Raw genomic sequence first — 22,313 nt, forward strand, 5'->3', positions numbered from 1 at the left:
ATCCACAGCTTTCGCTTCCCCCCCCCCTTTTTTTCATGCCAGTTACCTTCCCTAAAAATCGCTGTAATATACACTGACTGAGTGAAATGGGAGAAACATTTATCCGCTGTTAAGTTTGACCCAATTACATATTGTTATTGTGAAGTCTGCTAAAAGCCCTCTTCAACTCTTTTCCATACCCATTTTCATTTTATGGCTCAGGCAGGTTGAATTTTATCAGATCAATGAAAAAGCATGAATCTATTTACATTCTCAGCTTATTTTATGGAAATCTCAAGATTTTTTACCAGAATATACCAGCAAGTTGAAAACACTGTCAACAACTGATTCTTACTCATATTTTCACTATAAGCCTTCTGAGTTTTCTACAGTCTAATGATGTGTAAAATGCTTTCTTATTTTTCAGGTTTCATGTGTTTTTTGCGTTTTTCAGTTTTCTATAATGTCTTTATGGAATAAAAAATCCTGATTTGAAGGGGTTATCTGACTGCACTGAAGTCCATCATTAAGTAAACCCAATTCTTACTTAATTTACAACCTACGTAAAGACTTTCCTAAGAAATTTGTAGTCATAGTTGGTTGTTTCATGTCTTATTTGACAGACCTTTGATGATCATTTTGGCAATCACAGTTGTGTCTAGTATAGAACTGATTATGAAGGACATCTCCTATACAGCAGATTACTAACATGTTAGCATGCTGTTTTACCGTACTTTTCGGACCATAAGGCGCATGGGATTATCCGGTCGTTAAGTGATGACGTGACGAATCCTACTTCCGCGCTAGTGATGTGCGGATCGATCCTGAAATATCGATTCCTCCGATACCAATCATTTATGTTCTAGAATCGATTCTCACATTAAAATATTGATATTTTAGTAATTTAGAGTAAATTTGTAGTTTATCATTAACAGGAACACAGTGGAAAGAAACTATAACCCACCAAGCTGCTTGCCATAAAGCACTTTGTGATTTTTATCTGTGAAATGTGCTATATAAATAAATTTTACTTACTTACTTACTTACTTATAACATTCGGATTGTCTACATTCAAAGGAACTACTTCCTCTTCCGCCTTTCATAGTCATGTGTGAAATACGGCTGTATAAATGTCTGGCCGACCCCTGGCGCGCACTCACAACAATGGCTGAGCGTAATTGTGCGGACGTATTTTACCTCCACAAACAGCTGAGACGTGGTTTGTAATACAGTGGGGCAAAAAAGTATTTAGTCAGCCACCGATTGTGCAAGTTCCCCCACTTAAAATGATGACAGAGGTCAGTAATTTGCACCAGAGGTACACTTCAACTGTGAGAGACAAAATGTGAAAAAAAAATCCATGAATTCACATGGTAGGATTTGTAAAGAATTTATTTGTAAATTAGGGTGGAAAATAAGTATTTGGTCACCTCAAACAAGGAAAATCTCTGGCTCTCACAGACCTGTAACGTCTTCTGTAAGAAGCTTTTCTGTCCCCCACTCGTTACCTGTATGAATGGCACCTGTTTGAACTCATCATCTGTATAAAAGACACCTGTCCACAGCCTCAAACAGTCAGACTCCAAACTCCGTCATGGCCAAGACCAAAGAGCTTTCGAAGGACACCAGGAAAAGTATTGTAGACATGCACCAGACTGGGAAGAGTGAATCTACAATAGGCAAGCAGCTTGGTGTGAAAAAATCAACTGTGGGAGCAATCATCAGAAAATGGAAGACATACAAGACCACTGATAATCTCCCTCGATCTGGGGCTCCACGCAAGATCTCATCCCGTGGGTTCAAAATGATCATGAGAACGGTGAGCAAAGATCCCAGAACCACACGGGGGGACCTGGTGAATGACCTGCAGAGAGCTGGGACCAAAGTAACAAAGGTCACCATCAGTAACACACTACAACGGCAGGGAATCAAATCCCGCAGTGCCAGACGTGTTCCGCTGCTGAAGCCAGTGCATGTCCAGGCCCGTCTGAAGTTTGCCAGAGAGCACATGGATGATACAGCAGAGGATTGGGAGAATGTCATGTGGTCAGATGAAACCAAAGTAGGACTTTTTGGTATAAACTCAACTCGTCGTGTTTGGAGGAAGAAGAATACTGAGTTGCATCCCAAGAACACCATACCTACTGTGAAGCATGGGGGTGGAAACATCATGCTATGGGGCTGTTTTTCTGCCAAGGGGACAGGACGACTGCTCCGTGTTAAGGACAGAATGAATGGGGCCATGTATCGTGAGATTTTGAGCCAAAGCCTCCTTCCATCAGTGAGAACTTTGAAGATGAAACGAGGCTGGGTCTTCCAACATGACAATGATCCAAAACACACCGCCCGGGCAACAAAGGAGTGGCTCCGTAAGAAGCATTTGAAAGTCCTGGAGTGGCCTAGCCAGTCTCCAGACCTCAACCCCATAGAAAATCTGTGGCGGGAGTTGAAAGTCCGTGTTGCTCGGCGACAGCCCAAAACATCACTGCTCTCGAGAAGATCTGCATGGAGGAATGGGCCAAAATACCAGCTACTGTGTGTGCAAACCTGGTAAAGACCTATAGTAAACGTTTGACCTCTGTTATTGCCAACAAAGGTTATGTTACAAAGTATTGAGTTGTATTTTTGTTATTGACCAAATACTTATTTTCCACCCTGATTTACCAATAAATTCTTTACAAATCCTACCATGTGAATTCATGGATTGTTTTTTCACATTCTGTCTCTCACAGTTGAAGTGTACCTCTGGCGCAAATTACTGACCTCTGTCATCATTTTAGGTGGGGGAACTTGCACAATCGGTGGCTGACTAAATACTTTTTTGCCCCATTGTACATGTGGCAAAAAAGTGTTCCAAGAGTGAGGTGTTGTGGCCATACTAGGGAGACATTCAAAAGGGCTGTTTGGGGGGGGGGGGGGGGGGGGGGGGGGGGTACGGTACTTCTAAACGAAGTAACAGGAACCAGGAAGGTAGAATTGGATTTATATACCACCTTTCTAGTCTTCACACACTTTACACTAGAGGCCGGAGTTTATTTCTATGCAAGTGCTTTATGTCTAAATCCAACACCTACATGTATGTTTTGGAATTACTGTGTCAACGTCTCTCAAGTGCCATAGATGTAGAATAAATAGAGTGGCACGATATTCTCTCCCCTCAGAGAACCTGGGTTACAATGTAACCAATCAAGCTCAGGTTGAAGCTTCAAATCCAGACTTCACAAACAATTAAAGGACTCAGGGTCTTTTATATATAGTCAGTGAGTAAATATGAGGGATCCACACAACAGTTAAGTTATTCTCACTGTTTTAAAGATGAGTACATAAATATTAAATTATCTAAATAATACATTAAAAAACAGAAATGTAAATAATTTACTGTGAAAGCATTGTCAACTTAATCTAGTTGATAAACTAATCAATAAACTCAAATAATTAAATGACCTCCTCAAACTCGGTTGAATATAAAGAAAGCTGTTTCTTTTCTTTTCCCACATTAAATACATGAAAAACATTCACATAGATTATATACTATTGACCCTTAAGTAATTACTGCTATTTACCAGTTCCACTTTGATAAAGCACATGAACTTCAAGATAGAAATGTTCTATCTTCTATTCATAGTTTCAAACTTAGTTATCAGACTGTGAAGATTATGCTTCAACACACCAGATTATCCTATCTAGTTTAAATCAATATTTCTCTCTGTCTACCTCACATACACCAACTAACACCTCATGCAATACGGTCTCCAAGTTTCCACCGTATTGCATGAGCTGCCATGTGCTCCTTCAAAGCCTTGGCTCTGAGATGTTGTTGGGTCATGAAGAAACTCAAACACGTCATGGGGAGAGCGCCAGAATCTGTCTGAGCTGAAAGATCGCATTCCTCCTCTTCCTATGCTTTATGACTGCAAATTGATTTCTGAGCCTGTTGGTGAAAAGTACACCATGAGGTGAAGGATGGATGGATAGATGGATGGATGGAATATGAAAGCCAGAGGACGAATGGTCGGGTGATAAGCGGGCCTGACAAACCTGAAGGGCTTATCACTAATATCCCCTCATTTCAGAGTCAATTACAGTATGGAGATGCAGTGAGGTGAATACTAAATAGGAACTAGCACTTCAGCAGTGAACTTAAAAATACATACATCCCATATAGGCACATATAAGCAGATAGTGTAGAAGAACAAAGGAACAATGCACAAGATTGTCAATTTAACATAGATAAATTTAGCTCTGTATGCAAAAGCAGAAATATTAAAGTGAGCCAGACTAATTACAAGCCACACCAAGTGTCGTCATATAATCATAGAAGCCATTTCAGATAACCTCAGCAAAAAATCCTTACACAATAAACCCTTCCATATAATGAGACGCCTGGCCTCGTTTCATTTGAATGCTTCTGCCCAAATTGAAATGTCCGCTTACAGCCTGGAATGAACCTAGCACGGCTGCAAATTGCAGAATTTGTTTTCAGTTCCAGGACTAAAGAACTGCAAAAGCACCTATTACCATTCAAGTATTTAATTTGTGCAGACTAACAAAAACAACAACTTTCACTCAAGCTCATTACACTACACACTCTCTCCCAGATTTTTTGAGTTGTGACGGTTATGTAAATGGGCTCAAGTGACTGTAGAATTTAAATAGGAATCTGTAATGTGGTCTGATAATGAGATTGCCTGTTTTCTTCAATATTAGATGTAATTTAAAGTACGAACGTGACGCATTGCACAATTCTCCGAGTTACTATCGTATTAATATTCTATCTGATATTTTACTGTGGTTTCATTAGAGTCAGAGGCACATGTACTCTTCCACTACACTGTTTGCTATGACTTTGTTGAAGGTGAGTTTCTAAATCTTCTTATGTTTTTCATTATTGATCATTTAGCAGAGTCAAGCGGTTGCTCCCTTGTATTTTAGAACCACAGTTAAAGCTTTTAGTCTTGGAACAAATGACCTAAGATAGATAGAAAATCTAACTTTCATTGCATGCATCTAGCTCTCTATATTTCACAGACTAAGCAATAATAATGCATTTAAGTCAATATAAAGAAAAAAACAAGTGCAATAGATTAATTTAAACGGTTGTAAGTATGGTGGTAGAAGTTTCATAATGTCGGGGTTTAATTCCTGGCTTTTCTAGTCTTCATGTCAAAGAGTCCTTGGGCAAGATGCTGAACCACACAGACACTTTAAAAGGCTTTCAAACGTGACTTTGCATGTAGTTTATAGCGTAAAAAGTTCTATGACTGTTCAGTAAGGCCAGAAAACTGCAGTATCAGTACTAGTCTAATTAATGCCCTTCTTAATGTAGATGCTTTTGGACTGCAGGAACTTTTTCATACTTCTATTAACTCTTTGAACGGTTGATTGCGCCCTCCTTTTTTCCTATGTCTGTGCTTCAGGATCTATTATCTACTGTACTTCATACAACTCAATCTTAAGGTCTCTTGTTTCAGCTAACCTTGAGAGACCTGAGTGTTACAGTGATTGGTCCAGCTGTAAATGTACAGTAAATTGTCAGAAGTATGAATTCATCAATGGCCACCACCATTAAAAAAAAGTGCAAACAGCTATTATGTTGACCCTTCTAGAACAAAACAGAGAGAAATGAACCAGCAGTGAAGTCCAAACTGTATTGCGCCTACATGATATGTTGCAAATACAGTGTGATTGTAGCTCATCAGGGGGAAATATAAAAATCCTTGCACAAAATTCCCTTCAGCTTGCTACTCGGTATCCGCTACAGCGAAGCAATCTGGTGCGAAAATGAAGAGGTTGAAATAGGATTATGAGAAAATACGGGACAACAGCAAGAGCCCATGTTTCACTACCAACCACTGGCTGGCAATTACATTAGTTCAGAGTTCCTATTAATAGTGTCAGTGAAAACAACAACAATAACAAAAGATGAATGCCAGGTAGTTCTTGGTAGTGGGGAGGGAGTTATCATCAGTTACCTTCTCTACAGGAAGTCTCTAGAAGTGTTTGGGATTCATGTGCTCAAGAGTGTGTAATACCTTCCTTTAAAAGTCCACAATTTTTAAAAGTGTGCACCATTATTCCCATCATACCAACTATCTCTATTATAAAAGCCTGCTTTGCCAACCTGTAATTGTAGGTGTAACTGTCTAAACTAGTTAGTTTTAACAGGTCAATAAAGCATTGAACATATTTCAGTCAGACAAGTGAGATTTTGAATAATTTATTAGCAGCAGAATATAGCTATTAAAGTTTGGGATCTACACTTATATGCCTGCAAATAAATTGGGGAAGTCATATAGGCACAGGAGCCTACAGGTGGATACTAGTTGGAGAGGTCTAAACAGCAGGCAGCAGGCTGCCATTTCCCCTTTTTTCCTTGTCTTCCAATGACACTGGAAACCCTCTGAAAAATAACCAGCTCCCTTTCTTAATGACTTGCTTTGCTATCTGCATGATGGATGGTCACCACTTGCTTCCAAGTGACACGATGTCTGTTCCTGTGTCTCTGCAGCCACAGTTGTGCTGACAGGACTGGAGCCCAACACAACATACGAGGTTCGAGTGGCAGCTGTCAACGGAAAGGGCCAGGGCGACTTCAGCCACACGGAAACCTTCCAGACCTTACCCATCCGTAAGTCCGCTTACTTATTCAAATCTGAATCAGTGACGTATGCATATGTGGTCAAAAGTTTACATCCACTGGTCATGGGCATGAGTGGTCAAATTTCCAGCAAGAATTACACCAGAGACTTGTTGATGGCTACAAAAAGCATCTTGTTGAAGTACAACTTGCTAGAAAATTCCCCCAAAAAACAAACGTGTAAAGCACACCCAGTTAGTAAGTTATTAAAGATGTATGCTGTACAATCACTCTACCCTGGAAAAAGAACACTTCAAAGAGGTCATTAAAAGTCCAAATATACCATGACATTCATGCCCATGAGGAGTATATGTACATTTCTGACCACAACGTATGGAATGAAATAATATATTATTAATATATAATAGTTTGATAGCAGTTATACTGGGTTAATTGTTAGCTACTGGCATATATCAGCTGTTAGGATTAGAAAATACAGATGAAATAAAACATCTGTGGAAACTATAGATCATAATAAAGCCACGTGACTGGAATGCAAACATTCTTCAGGAATCTATTCAAGGCACCAGCACCTTAGTGAAATGAAGCCTATTTGCAATCCTCTGCAGCCTTGCCATGTTTCTATCAGAGACGGCTTCCTGCTCCTGTTTCTCTGATATGAATTCAGATTATTTGGGCTTGGAAATAGATCCTGTCAAATTTGTGTCTTGATGTAAAACTGCTGCATTAAAAATTATGCACTGCAGGGGTTTACGGTAAGCATTTTATTTATTCTAGCAATCTGGCACGGCGGGATTGCAGTAAATCCAGGCAAGGCCACAGGAAAAGTGTTTCCATCCTTAATAATATACAGCAGTGCAGCTTCCGAGAATGAATGTTAGAAAGAAGACCCAATTAGCAAAATACAGTGAATAATAAAAACCTGGAGTCAACATTAATTATAGCCAGGCAATGGGAGTTACCTTGTAATATGAATTTAATTCAGCTTTAAACCTTCTTTCTCCTTGTACTGCATCCTTATCTCATATGTCACGTTGCCACCTGCCCCCCTCCTTGGGAATGCACATTCCAACACACACATACTCACACAAAGACATTGTTTTACATCTCAGCCTCTGCCTCATGTCTTCCTCAGGAGAGCCGAGTCCGCCAGCAGTCCATGGGCAGAGGGACATGGGCAGGGCCTACAGGCTGGGGCTGGTCAAGCAGGACGACGGAGGGATGCCCATTGTGGAGTATATAGTCAAGTACAAGACTGTGAGTGATTTATTACAGTTAAACACAGCTGCTGCCTTCAAGTTTCTCATGACAGCCCCACTATATCGAGCCTATATAAGTGGCAAGTCCAGTTTGATACATTAATACCTTCATTAATGTATCCCTGCTCCGGTCACTCCCATCCACATTTAATGCGCAAGGTAAATAAACGCAGGCACATTTAACACAGGTAGAAGGTTCACATTTTGTACTTGTTTTGTAAAAAAAAAAAAAAAGGAAAAATCTTTCTTAACCTTTTTTTTGAGAAAGGATGACTGAAATGCTGCTGCAATTTTAAACCTTCATTTACTGGCCTCCATTTGTATTTCTGTATCATTAATCAGCTGGAAGCACAAAGTTTAAATTGTAGTAGGCTGCTTTTAAGGGTGTTTTTCATGTCATGTCAATGCATTTGAAAGTTTTAGTGAGTCATTTCACTGCCTTTTTGTCCTCGTTGTGAAATGGTCACATTAAATCAACGGCACTACTCATTTGTCACTCGTCCATTTTTCCATCCTTAGGTCAGCAGTTTACCTCCCAATTGCTACCTTTCCAGGTAGCAAATTACACATGCTTGTTGCTTTTTGGAGAGAAACCTGAAAGGACACAGTGAAAACTGAAATACAAAGAAAGTACCATTTTATGCCCGCTTAGTGAATTACAGTAGTGCAAAAACTCTTGAGCCACCTCATTTTGCTAGGAAAATGGGGGAAAAGAGTGAAAGGATGTACTGAAATGTGCAAATATATATGGAAATACAGTATATAAGGCAAAAACAGCATTTGTACAATTCTAATGAGCTTGGAAGTGAATATTTGGTGTGACCACCTTTACTCTTCAGCACAGTCTGAACTCTCTTAGGCAGCTTTCTTGTCATTTCTTCAGGAAAGTAGTCTTCAGGAATAGTTTTCCAGGCTTCTTGAAGGACATTCAAAGCTCTTCTTTGGATGTTTCTGCCTTTTGTTCTGTTCTCTGTCAACATGATCCCACACTGCTTCAATAATCTTGAGGTCTGGGCTCTGGGGAGGTCAATCCATGACTGATAGGATTCCACTGTTTGTTTTTCTATGAATGTTATGAATGTTCTAAGATTGAAAAGAAAAGTGACTGGACTTCTTTAAGTTTTTCAAAACTGGATTATAGATGGCAAACAGTTGGTGCTGTAGACCACCCCTCTGTTCAAAGATGGTCGTTCACAGTGAACATAGATGGCTTCTTTTACTCCTCTTTGAAACCATCTGTCTTCTCCGTCCAAAATGTGAACATTGGTATCCTCGAAAGAATGACCTTTGTCCTTTAGATGCCTACGTACAGCTGAGTCTTGTCCTGTCGAGGTGGCCCTCCTATGTTGTGCCATGCATTTATGAAGTGGCTGTTTGGTTTCTCCGATGTAAATGTAAATGTAAAATCATTCCTGGCTGTTGATTTTCGACATGATTTTCAGATACTGTTCATCTTTTTTTTTTAACAACACCATGTTGAGATATGACAAGTTTTCAGCTAATAGCTCGTTGGGATCACTTTGTTGTTGCAAAATACTATTTCATGCCTGTCTCACACTGTGTAGTCTTTGGCATTTTCATAGATTCATCTAAAGAAATGGGAACAAATAATGTGTTTTTGTGGCAGGCTGCTAGTAACAAACTGACAACTTAGTTATTTTCTTTTTACTACGTTGTCTGTTATGTGTAGACACTAGTTCATCCTTTGAGTTGGGGGCCTTTTTATGCTTCAGAGTCCAGTAACTTTAATCTGATTTGGCATAGAGAACCTGTAGTGATTGGTAACACTGTTTTCTGCTGCTACACTTTTTAAGTAGATTTCACTTGTTCAATCAATGTATTTTTGTTGTCACTGAGGCTTTTTTAAACAATAAACCCATCACAGTTGGCAGATTTTAGAAACTATTTTCAAAATCAAGAAAAATGAGAGCAACAAATTCAGCAGAAGTCAGTGTTTTCTAATAGTTCCAAGTATGTCTTTTTTTTTTGACAGTCATTAGATGGCACACGATACTGGGAATGCCTTTTCCCTCCACTGGAGTGTGTGTGACTCTCTAGTTTGACATGTTGTGACTGAGTTTACTAGATGATGCTTCTTGAGTATCTTTTTTTCAGCCCCTGTTTCACTCACTTGTTCTAAATGGGGGTACACACGTGAGCAAGTAGTTGATATTGTGTGTGTGTGTGTGTGTGTGTGTGTGTGTGTGTGTGTGTGTGTGTGTGTGTGTGTGTGTGTGTGTGTGTTAAAATGCAAAAAGCAGCTTAAACTCACAAGATAAGAGGAGCGACTGAGTTGAGGCCAGGAAGCAGAATAGATGGCACTCGCACAAAAACTCTCCACAGGACTAAGTGGATTTAGGCTGGTCCAAATCTCCTATCTCCCCAGTGCTAATGTGTCCAAGCAGGCATTTCTCTGTCTCATTGAGAAAGCGGCAGAGATTTAAAATAATAAAACCATGCTGCTGAAAAGAGGGTCAGGGAGTCTCAATGAGGCTTTTGGAGGCCGAAAAGGATGCCAGTGAAGATGTTTCACACCCCACTAATCTAATGCCCCTGTCTGGCGTCAGGAACACACAAACTGCTTCACTGTGGATGGAACAGAGAGCCTGAAAGCAGACAGCATTTCAGTAGGGATCGCTTTAGGCAGAAGATTCTTATTTTTATCTGCGGGCATTTATAATTGGAGGTATTGACTCTATTCTGCTACCTCACTGACATCAGACATGACATTGCTGACCCTCATGAAGATTCACCCTGAAAATGTGTGTTTTTGAGTCAACATAAAAGAGATCTTTGCTGATATTTTAAGTATCATCATTTCTTGATTGGAGCCAGACTTTGTTTGTTGTTGTGTTTTGATAAATCCAAACTTGAAATTTTAGGAATGTCGTTGTCAAAATGTACAGAGTAGGTCAGGGGAGAGGTACTAGAGTGCGTATCTATACCGATCTGTAGAAAACGGTGGAGGCTCTGTCATGTTCAGGATCTGCTCTCTCAGTTTATGAGGTGGCCATAGAACAGGTTCTCCTAGTTTGAAAGTTAGTGGTTTGCGCTTTGCTTGCTCCAGCCTCCAGTCTGAATGCCTTGCAGAAAATACTGAACCGTCCAATGCGTTCATGGTTGAGTGAATGTGTGTGAAAGTTAGATAGAAGGCACTTAGGTATTACAAAAAGTAACTGTGTGAATGAGTGTTAATTTGTGAATGAGGCATGTTGTATAAAAGCTTTTGAGTGTTTAAGTAGAGTACAAAAGCACTATATAAGAGCTAGTCCATTTATCAATTCTGCCAGTGGTTTGGGAATCTTATCGAAATAGATGGAGTTGCGAATGCAGAAAAGTACAGGGATAGAAGTGGGTTGCAAAGCAGCTTGTAGATTTAGTTGCAAAGTAGCTTAAATGGCAAGCCCTACAGTAGAAGGGACCCGATCCATTGGTTGATGTGAGTTGGCATGGAGATCAGCTGATCTGCTGGGATTGCTACACAGTTTTTGCACAGACTCGTTAGTCAGGATTTTACAATTCAGATGAAATGTTACATATTTTTAAGTCCTGCACCTTGACTTTTGTAAAATCCCGTTTTTAATGGTTCTCAAACTCAGGGAGGAAAAAATTGCCAAGGAGGTGAGACTAATAAGCACACAGTACAGTTAGCATGCTTTCAGCGCCACGCTCTCAGACTGACTCTTCAGTTTCCAGTGCTTTGTTTGCAGTTGGTTTCTTTATGAAGGCTCGGGAAGGAGTAGAGACAAAAGGCTGAGGCCACAAAGAGAACTGTGTGATACCGATGACAGGCTCAGGATTACTGTTTCTTTATACCTATTCAAACACATCTGTGGGGGCGTTTCACAACCGAGCCTGATTGTAGTAACTCTCAAAACTCCCAGATTAAAAACACAAAGGGTAAATTGCTGTTTATCAAATACAACAACACTTTCGCTGATTGCCTTTGATTCAAAGTGAAACATAGAGCTTTGATTAAAACCAGGTAATAAGGGTGTCTTTTGATACTCTTTATCTTTCTATCCCTCTCTTACCCCTCCCTCCGCCAGGATAAAGAGGAACAGTGGATGACCAAGCTCGTTCCAGGTGCGAAGGACCATGCCTTGCTGCACCCGCTCCAGTGGAACACGAGATATGAAGTGGAAATCACAGCGCGCAACGTGAAAGGCCTGTCGGAGCCCACCTTCTATCAGTTCTTCATGCCACAGAAACCTGACATTACAGGTAAAAGCATGATAGAGGAAAACTTCAGCTTGTAATTTGCCCTTTTTTAACATTTCCACTTTCTCATAGATGCCTTTTTGAGTTGCTCTTAAATGCCTTTTGAAAGTCCCCAAAGAACACTTTTGAACTTGTTGTGTTAAGTGGTGGGTCAGTCGTGCCACTAGAAGGAGCGCTGACGATAACAAAAGCAGGAGAGCAAGATGTTCCAGTCAAGATAAAGCGAGCCTGAAAACGCAGCAGGCCTTGTTGCCGCTTTGCTTTCTGGACAAATGATGCTGCTGTCATCTCAGAAATAGTGCCCTGGCCTCTCCGGCAACAGATTTCTCTCTGTATGATTGTCGAATGGGGTTTAAATCCCACAGAGAAGCACTTTACTCCGAAGTTTTTTAAAGGCGCGTTGAAAAGCTGAGAATTTTTCCTCTGTGAAAAGCCAAAATGTCCTTAGTTTGACAGCCGATTGTCTACATTTGGCCAGTTTTTTGAAGGCATAAGAAAAAGTGAGCAAACAAAACAACTAACTGGAGAGTTTGGAGAACAGATATTAAGTGTTAGAGCAATACTCCACAAAGTGAAAGAAGCTGTAAAGGATGAACTATTCAAACTAGTAATCTCTAACAGGATCATGCTCCCAAAATATATTGTACTCGGATAGCGATTTCCATTATCAGGATCACGTTTTCAAACGATTAAGGGAAGAGTGTTTTGTTTTTTTACAGGAAGCTTGAGCAGCAGCCTTGACTTCAGTGCATTAGTGCAGTCCCCTTTAAAACTGCTTCAGGGCTTGTGCACACCAGTGCTTAGTCGAGACCACAGGTTTTCAAGCTGAGAGACAAGACGCACACAGTTGCATGAGGTGAAAGGGACAGGTGGATGTCGGTGTCCCAAAAACAGAAAGACTATAAATGTGGCCCATTTAGCGACACAGTCAGCAGTTCCAGTGTTCACAGTGATCGCTGGGACAGCATTGGACAGTATCTTTTCTATACAAATGCTGTTGAAATAATAATGAAGTAGTTTGCTTATAGTATTCCTTTTGAGTCTTTATAGATGAAAATAAGAAAAAGATGTCTTTCACTTTGTTTTCACAATGCTTCGCCTTGGAGTAACCCATCTGCTTCTGTCTGCCTACCTGAGGCTAGTGCTACATACGCTGAAGTCCTGATGGGGAAAAGAGAGTTGTTTTCTGCCTGTGAAACTTGAGCCATGCTGCTAAAAACATGGTAATATGATGGAGCAGTAAAAGTGGATGAAACTTGGATGTGGAAAGCACCTGTGGTTAAATTCGTTTCAACTTAGGTTTGTTTAGAAAGCACCAATTAGGAGCAGAGTTGCCTCAAGGGGCTTTATATTCTAGGGTAAAGACACTAGAATATTAGAAAGGCAGCACAAAAGACACATAGACAATATAGGAAAAAGCCAGAGTTTCATAATTACTAATGATTAAAATGATTAATGGTGTATAAACCAATGGAGAGTGAGAAGAAGTGAGTGAAGAAGTGTTCAGTGCAGCATGGGAAGCTCAAAGCAGCCTAGGCTTAATGCAGCATAACTAAGGAGAGGTTCAGGATCATATCATCCAACGCTAACTATAAGCTTTATTAAAAAAGGAAAGTTTTAAGCCTAATCTTAGAGTAGAGATGTCTGTCTCCCAAATCCATAATGGGAGCTGGTTGCACAGGAGAGAGGCCTGAAAGTTGAAGCCTCCCATTATACTTTTAGAAACTCTAGAAGCCAAGATGAAAAACATATGATTTGTCTTTCTAGTCTCTGTCAGTAGTCTCACTTACACATTTGAATCAACTGAAAGCTGTTCTGGGAGCTTTCAGAGCCACCTGATAATAATGAATTACAGTAGTCAAATCTAACTTTTTTTTTTAGGATCTAATCTCAGAAAATGAACAACAACAATTCTGCTTAGAAATCATTGGAAAGAAGTCCAGAACATGTCAGTCTCATGTGTTTGGACATTCTATTCAAATGTCCCTGGATAAAATGCAAGCAGGAACTAAGGGAAAATTTAACATATTTAATGTTGTTCCAATTACTGGCCAAAAAAAGAACCTAAAATGTAAGGGATGTAAATATTTCCCAACATTATAAACTGAGCGGTGGTTATAAAGCAAATGGCCAAAACAAAATTTCTTGTAATGATGGCATATCAAAAAATAGCATTTGGAGAATAGTCAGCAATCTAACTGTAGATTGTAGCCACTCATCATGCAAAAATGCCAAGTATTTTCTGCTTTAAGATTTGTCACCGTAAAGAATGTGCCTTGTATTATTGTATTTGCCCTTTTGGCCAAACATGTCAAGATGCTAATATTGTTGCTTTTTGTTTTTATCAGAATTATATTTTTTGACTGTTCTTATTTATGCTTTCACCTCAAGGTTCTTGTAAATGTATCACCGTTCTCCTGTTCAGGTACTCTGACTGTCGGCATCCTTGCTAGGGCTTCATTCTCGTCTGCTCTAATAAACAGCACAAGTATTACAATCACACCACGGTTCGCTTCAAAGAAACCCAGCAGAGCACGAGTGAAAATACCCTCAGGCTGTACTTTTCTTCTCTAAAATATCATTCTTTTCTTCTTGTTTTTTCTCGCTGTTTATCTTATGGTCCTCCTGTGGTGCTGCTTTGCAATTCTGCTGAAATTCATTGAGAATGGAGCGCAGATGGAACGTCTCTAGTCGAGCTCGCTTCTCATTTGAAAGAGCGACACGCACACGGTTACATAAGCCAATATACAGACACAGATAACTTCTTCAGCTCTTGGTCTTGGGTATTCTTATGTTGAGACTGCGCTGTTCTGCTGCATAACAGTGTATGTGCTTGTTTCTCTCCTGATAGTTTGACTTGAGCCTTCTTGTTTTTTTGTTCGGGGAGGGCAAAAAAAGCTAGAAAATTCTAAAGACAAAGATGGTTACAGCTACTGCAGCATCTTCTGTGTAGTATTCATTTAGATTTTTTTTCTTTTTGTTTGTTCTAGGTTTATCTTTAGAAATAAATAATTATCTTTTGATTGGAAAATTGTTATGATTTACTGCTAGTGTTGACTAGCAAGTTGAGCTAGCTTCTATGACTGTGACTGTTTCTTAATTGTGATACTATTATTGTATGATACACACTATGCAAGTACACTATGTAGAGTACTTGTATAACATGTGAATTTAGTGAGAGTAGTGCTGTCTTAAACTGAACACAGCAAAATGCTCACTCGAAGTAACAGCTGCAATTTTGACCAACTATTTTGCTAGCTGTAGTATGTTTTTAACATATGCAACTTAACCCTTTAAGACCTACCATAGAACCAAGTCCGCCAGAGCTTATATTATATTTTTACATGTTGTGGAGCCATTTTTTGGAGCATTTCAAGTTGCTATACATCAATACAACCATTATAGCCCAAATTTTAATAATGTCTGCATTAAGTGCATAGTAATTACATACATTGCAAAAAAGGGGCGACCGTAGCTCAGGGGGTTGGGAATCGCATCTGTAACCGGAAGGTCGCCAGTTCGATCCCTGGGCTCTCTGTCCTGGTCGTTGTGTCCTTGGGCAAAACACTTTACCCTACCGCCTACTGGTGTTGGCCAGAGGGGCCAATGGCGCGATATGGCAGCCTCACCTCTGTCAGTCTGCCCCAGGGCAGCTGTGGCTACAACTGTAGCTTGCCTCCACCAGTGTATGAATGTGAGAGTGAATGAATAGTGGTATTGTAAGGTGCTTTGGGTGCCTTGAAAAGCGCTATATAAATCCAATCCATTATTATAAAGTCCACTATTTAGATTGAGAAAAGTTTATATAATTATTTAGCCTTGTTGTGCAAACAAGCCTGCATAACTTAATAAATGTAGAATTTGAAAAATAACAAACCTAAAAAGAAACACTAGGTACGAGATACATGAGTATGACTATGATACGGTGATACTTTTGGTAAACAACCATTTGACTAACATCTGTCTCACCTGCTCTTGTTCCACCTCTGTTCTGTCGTCATTCTCTCTCTCCCTCTCTGTTCCTCTCTCTCCCTCTTTGTGCTGACAATCAAGCCAAACACCAACATCATCAAATATACAGTTGAAACCAGATATTTACAAACTCTTCAGGTAAAAACACAAACACTTTTTTAATTGTAACATCAAATCAGACTAAATGTTTATTTTTTTTTTTAGATTGATAAATATAAAAAACATATTTGTTAACTTTAAGAGTAAAGAGAGAAACTATCAATTGTAAATGGCACCAAATTGTATTCAAAATTGAGCCACACTTATGGAGCTCCACAATTCTTTTCCTGGTGTTTTGGTTGACATCTCTTGATTTTCCCATGTCAAAGAAACAGGCTCTGTGTTTTGCCTTATATGGATCCACAGGTGTTACGTCCCCTGGCTAGTCTAGGGGGTTGAATGGACGAACATAAAGGTGGATAGTGAAGGAGGAGCCAAGATGATAACTTTAAAAGGTTTATTTAATGCTGGTGATGAGATTTGGGTTCAGACTGAGGTATAACTTCAGGGAGAGCCAAGGCCAACGTAACAAACAAAACATCCCAGATGTAAAAATAAAAGAAACTTACCTAACTCCAAAGAAAACAAAATACACAACCTATAACCATAACCTACCTAACAACACATAAACAGGAGAAAACGGGATGTCAAAACAAAAGGCAGCTCTCCCCTACAAGCAGTCTGAACATGAAAACAATGCACATACAAATCACAAAGGCATGCAAGCCTGTACAGGTATGGCAACCAAAATGGCCAGAGGGCACAGAAGCACAGCTCCACAGGCCTTAAGTAGTGCTCTGCTGATTAACAATTAGCCGGACTCTGAGCAGCATCCAATCAGGACAGAGGAGGTGGAGCCTAGACAAAACAAAGAGTTAGGCTGTATCCCAATACAGGGTCTGCAGCCTTAAAGTACGCAGTCTCAACGATCCTCAAGGGCCGCGTACTTAAAGACCGCTAAGGCCGGAAGTGCGAGGCTTGTGAAATGGGACGGTCTAGCCTCCGTTGCGCTGCCCAAGTTGCCTAGCAACCATGATACTAACAGCTGGAAATGTTTCATACAGCTTTGTTTGACAGAAATGAAGGAGAAAATCATTTGTTCATTTGTTTGTTTGTTTCTACATGAGCTTTGATCATTCTCTGTAAGATGAAGGTCAGCTATTAACGCGTATATTTTAAAGTAAAGGCTTTAAAACCAAGTTAGTACAAACGTCACTAATGTCACATAACTTTGCCGACATGTGGCCAACAGTAATGTTTTAATGTTCTTCGTTATTAAACATTTGCACATAAATAAGTGACATAATATTCAGTACTTACTTAAAGTTTACTCTTCGGGCGCCCCTCATCCGCCGTTTTTTTTCGGCAAAATTATCCACACCCACCGCCGCGCTATGCATTCTGGGATATATTGGGCCATGAAGCCACGTCCTTAAAATTCAGGGAAATGAAGGACGCATTTGAGGGCCGCATTTCGAGCAGCCTTCGAATTGGGACAGCCTTCGTCGCGTCGCTGTGACGTAATCGGCCTTAAAATGCGGTCTTTAAGGCTGCAGACCCTGAATTGGGATACAGCCATGGACTCTACTAACCTATCAGAAGCTTCTTCAGCTCAGAATGGAATCGTCTGGAGTTTTCTTATTAATTAACAATAAACTTAGTGTATATGTACTCCTAAATTTGATGAAAGTGAAAAGAGAGACAGCTCTCTCTCTCTCTCTCTCTCTTTATTCTGACATTTAACTAATTCAAAAGATATTTCAATATTTATTTATCCAAAACAAAACAGGTTTACTCTAAATTGATGTTGTACAGTAAAAAAATGTTCTTGTGTTTTCCATAAAGTGTATGTAAGTATCTGGTTTAAACTGTGAATATACTGCTGTGTATTGAAATTCCTCCTATTTGCATTGAAATATACTGAACAACATACAAAGCATAATATCTAAAATAACATTTTCCATATTGCACTACCATAGTTTTTTCTTTGAAAGAAGCCCCTTATGTCCATTCTTGTATATCAGTACATTACTATGGGCTCAAAATGTGGTCATAATTATTTTGTACTTGTAAATCAGGATTTGTATGTGTGAAAAGAATTTGTGTGTGCGTAAAAAAGATTTGTGTGTGGACTTGGCCAAAAAAAAAAAAAAAAAAACCCTGCAAGTTACAAGTACGAACTTTGACCCTATTTTTCTTCCTTTCATCTGATTGGTCAATGTCATGTCAATCACAAATGTAACAATCCAATCAGAGAACAGATGGGGTTGGCTGTCGGAGGGGTGCTTTTTTTGAACTGCAGGTCTTTGAAGGGAATAAATGCCCTTTTACATGAAAAACCCAGCGTTTTCCTTCATCACCACGAAGGAAAACAGTCTGTGGTCGTCTGAGTTTGGTGGTTTCTGTGTCACAGGTCTACGTGTTTAATACAGGGACTTCCACAGCCTTTTCGACAGCGCTGCGGACCGCGGGGGGGCGGCGACGACGACAGTGTTTTGGAAATGACAGTCTTCATTACAAAGCTTTCTTCGTTATGAATTAGCATACATGTTTTTATTGAACATTTGAAGAACTAGCAAAAAAAACAAACTCTTGTAGAGGACATAAAGTCAGAGATAGAAACGACAAGCAGCAGGTGCATCTAGTACAGGTAGCTGCAGCACTTCCTACATCCGATGTGAAAGGACTTTTATGCTGCGCACTGTGACTCACAGCAATGGTCCCGGGTCAGCCCTGACTTTGTGTTAAACTAATCCTAAAGTAATAATGGTATTTCTAACCACTGATATAACACAGATTTATCCTTTCAACAGCTGCTGAAAGTTAGGGGACCTAGCTGCTATCGGATATTTATATAGAGATCCTCCAGCTTCAAACTGTATCACCCTTCAAGGACCTGCAGTTCAAAAAAGCGCCCCTCCGACAGCCAAACCCATCTGTTCTCTGATTGGATTGTTACATTTGTGATTGACATGGCATTGACCAATCAGGTTAAAGGAAGAAAAATAGGGTCAAAATTCGTACTTGTAACTTGCAGGGTTTTTTTTGGCTAAGTCCACACACAAATGTTTTTTACGCACACACAAATTCTTTTTACACATACAAATGTTTTTTTACGCACACACAAATCTTTTTTTACACATAAAAATCCCGATTTACAAGTACAAAACTGATTTACAAGTACAAAACTGATTTACAAGTACAAAATATATATGACCACATTTTGAGCCCATACATTACTGAAACTGATTTATTTAGCCGTGGAGGGTAACAACTGAAAATATGAAATAAACACACATGTAAGCTAAGACTCTCTAAAGCAGACCTTCCCAAAGTGTGGGGCCCGCCCCCTAGGGGGGGGCGCAGAGCCATTGCGGGGGGGGGTGCGGCATGAAAAGGAAAAAAAAAAAAAAAAACCAACGCTTGGACACTGCTAGCACTGGGCGCCTACAGAAACGCAAAGCAGGAGATGAAGCATCGCTGAATATGTTTCCAAACCAACTTCATTCTAAGCCAAAGACTAGAAAATATGGTGAAGCATATCTTCCCTTTGGTTTCACCTGCACAAGTGCCGAGGTAGGTCTCCCCTGCAAAACTGGTTTTCCCTTTGTCAGGAGCAGCACTGGGCTCTCCAAATCATGGACAAACAGTATCCCACATTCTTAATTTTTAGTTCACAAACACTTGTTGTAATGATTAATTACTCCTGACATTTTGGAGATGTTAGCTCTTTATACAGTAAAGTTACAGTGGGATACAAATAATATGAGGCTGATCCTGCCACGATTTGTTCCCCCTGTCTAAATCACGGACAAACAGTATCCTACAGCTGTTTATGTTTTTAAACCCATTTTGGTTTTAAAATCTCAGTTTTCGGTGATTCGAAACGCTGTTTACGTGTCGACGAAACAGCTGTGTTTTCAAAAATACCCGTGTAGGTGTGGACGTAGCGTAAAAGAGTTAGTAGTTTATTTTCTTACTACTTGCAGATTACTTGTATTTGCTTAATTGTTTTCTAAATGTTTGAGGTGTGAAATAAACCGCAATGGAGCAAAATATGGGTGTGTGTGATTGGAGGACGTGTTGGTGCGTGCGTGTGCGCGGGGGGGGGGGACATTTTTCTGTAAAACAAAGGGGGCCCAACGAAAAAAGTTTGGGAACCACTGCTCTAAAGCAGCGGTCCCCAACCCCCGGGCCTCGGACCAGTATCGGTCCGTAAGTCGTTTGGTACCGGGCCGCGAGAGTTGAGGCTCAGGTGTGAAATGTATGGTTTTCTGGGTTTTTATCAGTTTTCAGCGTTATTTTGTTATCGTTTTTATCGTTTACTCGGTTTTCCTTGGTCTTTTCACGTGTGTTATGAATAAATTTTCTTTTTTTCGGTTACAAACCTTTGACAAACCTTTGACAACACATAAATTAAATTTTCCTGAAAGGGAATAGGAACATTGAACACACATAATCACAAAACAATGCCACAAGTCTGTTAGCCTAACGTTATTGTTTAAAAACATTACTACTTTTAGCTAGCTAAAACTCTAGCTTTTAGCTAACTAGAGTGTTTTGTTTTACTAAATCCTCCACAGTTTGTTAAACATGCACTTATGCAAATGCACACATGCACAGTAAAGCAAAAATATCTTTGAAGTGTATAACATGCAACATGGATACACTTTGAAGCTGGAATATATGTGAAGCGATACAGAAACATAAAAATGTTTTTTCTTTCATTGATCCCATGCAGGCGTACAGACCCCAATTTCACATGTGATTTAAAAGGAAAAAAAAAAAATCAAAGGACGGCTGCTTCAGTGTTGTTTTGCTTTCTTCTCGGAGCCTTTTACCGCATCCATTTGTGCTATTTTGGATGTTTGCCTCTGTCATTATTGCACTGGCTAAATAGCCTGTAAGAGTGTGGGCTTCTTTTCAAACAGCAAACAAGACAAGGGAAACGGCAAGCTTAAGGCGGGTCACTTCGATTGGCTGTCCTATCTTGTTAGGTGCATCGTGGGAAAGAGCCTGGGAGAGAGAAGAGGGTGAAATTGGGAAAAAACACTTTTCCTCCTAATGTGTTTGTTTGAAAGAATAAGTCGGCTGAGCTTTCCATCTACGAAGGCAATAAAGGGGCTTACAGTAGACACAGAGGGTAGGAAGCTGTCGTGTCCCGCAGCAAGGACGGAGCAGGATTTTCACAGAGAACTCAGTCATTTATCAAACATTGTCTCTTGGTTATATTTCACATGACACTCTAATTACTCCCATTTCTAAACCACTGACCCAGTCCAGCTGATAGCTTGGGTGTATCTGTTTTAAGGTTTAACTTTCATTGACCAAAAGCATCTTGATACTTCCGGACAAAATCATATTGATTTGATCATACAGCTTTAGCAAAGAAAAAGGGAAAGACTCCACCTTTACATTCTCTGCTTCAGTGACTTAAAGTAGACATAAAGAAGTCCATCTATCCCAATGAACAATATTAGAAGTGAAATCTCTCCTAGTCTCAGTTGCGGGCCATCTTTCTAATTGTTGTGTTTATTTCTTTTTTTTTCCCCCAAAACAGAAAATAGGGTCAGGCTATATCGGTACTTTCTATCTCCCAGTAGCCATTCTCTCCTCAGTTCTCTCTTGGTGTGTTATGCAGCTACTGTATTCAGTAGGTGTTTTCTTTTTTTCCTCCTCATCCATCTGCTTTCTCCATCCTATTTTAGTTTGTAAAAGGCTGAATAACCTTCTTCACGTCCTGCTTACAGAGAATTCTTTAAGAAAAACACCATTGATTGCAACACTTTTCAATTTACTCCCTTTCCTTTCCATCTTTTTATTTTATTTTAGTTTTTTCTTTCAAACGAAAATATTTTTTTTCACCTTCTCAACCACTAAGCTGTCCTTCTTCCCTACCCAGTTACAACATTGTCTCTCTAACACCAGTTTGTATTTATTTATTCTTTTATTGGCTTGTCAACCAAACTGCTTTCTTGGTGGAGAGATTTTTTGCAGTCTCCTTTTTCAAATGCATTTAGACGTTTGCACAATGGCTTGAAAGCAGCGCGAAAACAGTTGAATAGTGAAAATCACTGATTGAAAGCTTCTGATCCCAGTCATGTTTCTGTTGGTCAACTTGGGAATGAGAAAAGGCTGGATTTTGGAATTGCTACATTAATGCATAATTTCTGTTCAATCTAAGCTCAAGCTCCAGCTTTAAAACTCACTGCTCAGTAAACGCGACCATAAGATAAGATATGATA

General features: G+C 39.7%; 1 protein-coding gene across 3 annotated transcripts in view; it reads left to right on the forward strand.

Annotated features, from left to right (window-relative positions):
- The window catches only part of ncam2 (neural cell adhesion molecule 2), a 162,157-nt gene that overhangs the window by 103,769 nt on the left and 36,075 nt on the right, over window positions 1–22,313 (forward strand). For all 3 annotated transcript variants that reach the window (XM_026160121.1, XM_026160119.1, XM_026160120.1), the window contains 3 exons: window positions 6,488–6,607; window positions 7,713–7,834; window positions 11,886–12,060. In XM_026160121.1, coding sequence (XP_026015906.1) covers window positions 6,488–6,607; window positions 7,713–7,834; window positions 11,886–12,060 — 417 coding nt within the window. The remainder of the gene's footprint in view (window positions 1–6,487; window positions 6,608–7,712; window positions 7,835–11,885; window positions 12,061–22,313) is intronic.

This window comes from Astatotilapia calliptera, chromosome 23 (assembly GCF_900246225.1).
Source record: "Astatotilapia calliptera chromosome 23, fAstCal1.2, whole genome shotgun sequence".
In the NCBI taxonomy this organism is placed as follows: domain Eukaryota; kingdom Metazoa; phylum Chordata; class Actinopteri; order Cichliformes; family Cichlidae; genus Astatotilapia; species Astatotilapia calliptera.